The following is a 5,947-nucleotide window of genomic DNA, read 5'->3' on the forward strand; positions in this document are numbered from 1 at the left end:
CACACACACACACACACACACACACACACACAGCAAACCACAATCACACACTCACTGCCCGTCATGGCTATTCTTAGCTGTGTTCTGGGCTATTTTTAGACCACTACCGGTTTCCAGCCATTTAGCAGGGAGGGATCTCAGCCAACACAAAGGAACTGGACTCACTCCGCAAGCATATGTGAGTGTAGGTTTCATCTGTTTCTAATCAGAACACGGCACGGATCCACAGTTTAACACACACACGCACGCACAAACACACACAGCGGGCTAAAGCAAAAGAAGGTTAACAGAGTAAAAGTGAGGAATGCAGACTTATAAATAGCAGCAATGTTCCCAGTCTAAATGAACACAAAACAATAAGCTGATAGTTATCTGGCCAGTAGCCTGTACACACACAAACAAGCACATGAGAACAAAAAAAGATAACCAAAACAAAGGAGCCTCTCTTCTACTAAATTCCTGCCTGCCAGATATTTCATTGGCGGAGTCTTTTCACATCTCTGTGGACATACTATCATCTAGAACTCACACTTCATTCCCCATCCAACTCAGTTTTTCCAGTACATAAATAAGCGTTTCGCTCATAGGGAGTGATGTGATTGTTGGGTTTTTCTCTGTTTTCTTCGTATCGTTGTAGGGTCTTGACCTTACAATATAAAGAGCCTTGAGGTAACTGTTGTTGTCATTTGGTGCTATATAAATAAAATTGAACTAAAAAAAATCCTCTTGGTCTTTAAAGATACTCTGCACTTAATAACAGCTGTGGGTGAATGTTTTTTACATAACTGACACATTTGAATACTAGTCCTTTGTTTGTGCTGTTGGTCCCTTTTTGGGCATTTGTAAAGGGATTAGGACACAAAAGATATGGTTACTGTGTGGTATAGACTGACCAAGAAGTCTGGGTTAAGTTCATTTCTACACTTCCTGGCATGTTAGCTTATGAACCTGGCAAAAATGATCAGTCCTATGCTAAAAAAGGTAAATAAATAATAAAAATCAACCCTGAGACAGACCTAAACATACCAAGCCTTCATATTGAACAGTCAAAAATGCAATAGATGATGTTATGGTGGTGGTCAAATCTAGTCTTTAATATCTATAATTTATAGCATGACATGGAGTTACATGAAAAATAGTCTCCACAGGACATTCAACTGCTTCCTTACTCAATCTTACTGCTTCCACAGGAATTAAGAGAGAAGCTAGCAGCCAGGTGCTGCTAATCAAATTCACTTGATTAACTGATCATCAGTGAATGTGTGCACCTCCAGAAAAGCTGAACTTTTGCCAGTTTGCTGCACTGAAGCATTCAGATGTGTGCTAACACAATATGACGATCTTCACAGAAGTGAAGCACATTCACCCCAGGCTCATACAATACAATGATCAGAGAAAGCTTGCAGTCAGTGAGTGGAGCATGAACTCTTCGATAAACCAAATAATCAAATGTGAGGCTATTTGTATGACAGCTAAAGTGAGAGCTTTCTTCTCAGACTGCATGCCTGAGCATGCAGCCACAGCTCAGGGTGTATGGCAATTCACTATAGCACTGTATCATAATACATTTAAAAAAGTTTAAAAAAAAAGAAAAAAAAAAGGTCCGTCTTTCATAGATTATGGGGCACAAATTTACAGTTGTGCTCAAAGGTTTCCATCCACTCATCATGGGCTTTTTCAAGACTAGAATGAATTTGCAGCATCCATCGAAGTGTGTGTGCAGATAAGATGCTTAGGTATTGAGAAAAGCACTTGTGTCACTGGGCGAGGCTTCAAGTAAAAAGTGCTTGAGTGCTAAGTTAAAGTCTCAGTCCATTTCATTTGGCAAAACAAATTAACAATGGCACCCTTACATACAGAGCTGGAATTAAAATGAGTCCGGAGAAGAAAAACTCCACTGGCTTTATCAAAATGATCCACTCATTCATCACTCCTTTCCACTACAATTTTACGAAGGTTAGGAAACTAACAAAAACGCCATAGCTAGGCAAAAGAAAAAGTGTGCACACACAGGAAAAGAAAGCTGGACAGTAGCGAGGGAGGATAAGTTGTACAGAGGTTACAGTGGCAGCGACAGCAGTGAGCAGTAAATAATGCTGCTGTTCAAACTGTGTCTTTACAGCACAGAGATGAAGGGACTGCAGGTATAGATTATAGTAATGAGCTAAACAGGATTGTAGTAGATTACAGAGGATTACATAGTGCGTAAAGCTGGCTCTGATGGGGTTGCCCGAAAGGTCATGTGGTCGGCAATGTGGGGGAAAAGCTCAGGTGATGCACGCATACGGTGTGTCCACGTGCAGGCAGAGAGCAGAGAACGGCATCAACACAGTCCTCTGCCTTCTCGTCTCAACAGGATAGTCCTGCTTATGAGAACAAACCTTGGCTGTTTACATTTAATTGTCTGAGTCATCTTCCTCATCATTTCCTAAACATAATCTGCTGTTTAGCAATATGTCACATGTTTCATTCAGAACTGCCTGGATTCTGACATCTTACAGCTTAGATTTGACCTCGGTGTCATGGTGTTCTTAGCAAGTGTCCAAAACGTGGGCGCGTGTTTCCACAGAGTGTGTGTTTGCATGTGTCTGCAGAGGCAGTTGCTATTGTGCTCTTTTCCTAATACTGTGACTATTAAGATTAGGCAGAACAAGGTTCAGTCCAGCACAAACTTTAGTACTGTGTGTTACTGAAATGTTATACAGTAGGTCACACACACATTTGCACAGTGAGGTCAGATCCTCAAAGCATCATAGTTCCGATTAATAAACTATACAGAAAGAGTTTTAGCTACACAACACTGACTGTGAGGACATAAGCTCCACCCACCAGTTGTTCAAAACTGCTCTTTAACTTGCTGGGCCCACGTCCTCATTTTAGGTTTGACAGTGTTTTAGTAGATAAAGGCGAATGGCTTAAACATGAATTGAGCTGCGGTTTGGGGAAGGCCTCGAAGGGGACTGGCAGTGGCTCCTGGGCCTGGAAGATCCCCACGTACTAAATAAAAGTAAAGAAGTTAAAGAACTGAAAAGGGGAGGGACGTAAACAAGAATGAACAGCTTGTAGAACTGGGGGAACATAAATAGATGAGAGCCAGAGGGAGCATGTTTGGAGGCGTGGTCCCGCTCCTGAAATTCTGATATGAGGGGCAGCTAGTTGGGAGAAAGTAGTCTTGATGTGACAGGGTGTCCACATCAAATAGAATAAGTAAGAATAGTATAAAAAAGATTAATGGATGGTTTCTCAGAATTCTTTTTGCTCAATCAGAAAACTGAAAAGACCAAAGTCAACAGCTTATACATGTTGAACGTGTGTGTGTGTTTTACTTACATCCACAATGTCGGAGTTGGTCCTGCTCTCGTGTGGTTCATTGTATTCGGTGTATTTCAGCAGAACTTTGTCCATGTCTGTGCTGGCATACTGAAACAGCTTGTTGGTGCTGTTGAAGATGATCAGTGCAATCTCACAGTCGCACAACACACTGAGCTCATAAGCTTTCTTCATTAGGCCAAATTTACGCTTAGTGAAAGTCACCTGGAAGAAAGGAAGGAAAAAGGACAAACGTGAAATGTCTAGTTATTAATGAGTCCATCTACCATTTTGCAAATCGGCACCCTATGACATATTATATATAACTTACATGGTCATATATATGGATTTAGGTATGCAACAGAATCATCTTCATCAATTATGGAAAGCCATAAAGGTTGTGAACAGGTGTAAACTGCTGCTGAGATATTGCATGTGGCCCTGACAAAATAACAGAACATCTGAAGTACAGTGTGCCACCAGAAGAATCTCAGTATGAAAGCATAGGCTATAGAATAAAAGCATATAAGATAAAGGCATAATGTTTTTATCCTTCCTAACTCCATGCTAACTATTGGTGTCAGCAGTCAAAGACGAAACTGATAAAATGTCCAGCTTAAACAATTACAGGTTTCTGTGGGTAGGTTACTGTCAAAGGTATTACAACAAATTATTTTATATTGTCTTCAAAAACACATACCAACTACCAAGAATCTTGCTCGGTCAACGGGATAGGCAAGTGAAGGCCAAATGTTTATAATAAGTAACATTATTGCCTTTCACACTGTGCTGATAAATGTATGTTCCAATGATTTGATGCTGAAAATATGGTTAAAATCAGAGTCAGAGAGGGGCAGAGAAGACAGGAATAAAGCATAGAAAAGTAAAAAATAAATAAATAAATATCAGGATAACAAGATTATCTCAACAACTTGGTAGCTTGGGTGGAGGTGGGTTGCAAATCAGCTTGCATTTGCACTACAAAGAGTACAAGTGTGTCAGGTCAGCAATCGCTGGTGCTTGCTGCTATTTTCCACACATGTTAGCCATCATAAACTGAGCCACTGACATAAAAAAGGAAATGTTATTTTTTTTCAGTATGAATAATTGTCATCAATATGACCAAGTACACATACTTTTACTGTGTTCACACCACAAGCCTGCACACAAAGAGGCACTGGTATACCTTGGTACAGACCAGGGAAGGACTAGGAGGTCAGTTCTGCCCTGTCAGGGGGGTCAGGAAGCACATGTGCCTGCATTTCCTGTCATAACAGGAAGAAAGGAACCACTCCCCCAGAAAAGATATGTGTGTGTGTTTGCGCCCGTGTGTGTCAGTGCACCTATTTACAATCAGTAGTTATAACACAGTTGTTATTTTGCCATGAGCTAGATGGTGCTGGCACATTTTGAAATGATTCTCACACACAATCACACAGTCGTGTTTGTGGGCGTCACATGACATGGTTTTGCTAGCTTGTCTGTTTTAAGTGTTCTTGGTTTGTGTTGTACTTGAGTGAAAGCAGGCGAAAGAAAGAGCGTGAACATGTATATACAGCAGCGTTTCATGTGTTCACCTAAACACAGACATCCCTCTGCACAGGGTTCTTGCTCAGAGTAATCATGAATAAATGTTTCATTGCATGTCACAGAAGCTCCTTTCTTAATGAGCTCATCAATTTGTATAATTCCTCTTTCTGCTGTATGATCTTTTTGTTTGATTTGATCCTATCCTTTAATTTTTACTTAAGTGCAGCAGCTTTTCCTTCGTGAATTACTAAGGTTATTTTTTATTTTAAACAATGCGCACTTTGGAAACTGACATGAAAACACTTCAGTTCGAGCTGTGAAGTTTTCAAGTGGAGCTAAAAATGTACCCTTAATGAACTTGTTCTATAAATACACTGTGGTGAGAATAAACAGGGGAAAGACTGAGGGGGAATCACATCCTAAGTTCAGAGGCTGAGCCAGAAAAACTGTTTGGTAAATATAAAAAAAACTCTTTAAGTACTTTAAAGGAGATGTTTTATACTCATTTCCAGCTCAATTCAATTCAAATAATCCTTCTTCAGCTTATACTTGGCCCGGTGCAGCTCCTTACTTTATCCTTTACCTGCAACAAGGCAGCATGGAGGCTGAGTGGTTAATTGAATTGAATTTAAACTTGCGAAAGTGTACCTCATAAGATTCTGTTCTTTCATATCTCAGTGATTAAAATAATAAACTGGAAGCACACTGTGAAATAAGTGCTAGTCAGAGTCTTACATCACTTACATGTCTGTTCCGTTCATCCATAATCCGTGCTATCTGGATCTTCTTTCGCCCCATCGTTTTATCGTTGACTGTTTTTCTTTTTCAGAACTGTCGTATTTTCAGGTTCCTTCGATTTACTTCCAAGTCCTCACGCTTTTTCACTTCTCACTTTCGAACTGTTGTGTGGTTCCTGCAGAAAAACAGCAATAAACAAATCGAGATTAACAAAACTTATGTATACTACAAAATTCACTGTCTGTAAGTCGTGTTGATGATCAAAACTCAGAACGTTTTTTGTTTTACAAATGGGATTTTACACACACACACACACACACACACACACACACACACACACACACACACACACACACACACACACACACAC

General features: G+C 40.1%; 1 protein-coding gene across 5 annotated transcripts in view; it reads right to left on the reverse strand.

Moving 5' to 3' along the window:
• The window catches only part of LOC102303866 (myocyte-specific enhancer factor 2C), a 36,724-nt gene that overhangs the window by 14,352 nt on the left and 16,425 nt on the right, over window positions 1–5,947 (reverse strand). For all 5 annotated transcript variants that reach the window (XM_005928976.3, XM_014335718.2, XM_014335719.2 and 2 more), the window contains 2 exons: window positions 5,584–5,752; window positions 3,331–3,534 (listed from right to left, as the gene is read on the reverse strand). In XM_005928976.3, the coding sequence (XP_005929038.1) occupies window positions 3,331–3,534; window positions 5,584–5,637 (258 nt within the window). In that variant the 5' untranslated portion in view covers window positions 5,638–5,752. The remainder of the gene's footprint in view (window positions 1–3,330; window positions 3,535–5,583; window positions 5,753–5,947) is intronic.

Source organism: Haplochromis burtoni, unplaced genomic scaffold, assembly GCF_018398535.1.
Source record: "Haplochromis burtoni strain Fernald_Lab_line unplaced genomic scaffold, NCSU_Asbu1 Contig_113, whole genome shotgun sequence".
NCBI lineage: Eukaryota > Metazoa > Chordata > Actinopteri > Cichliformes > Cichlidae > Haplochromis > Haplochromis burtoni.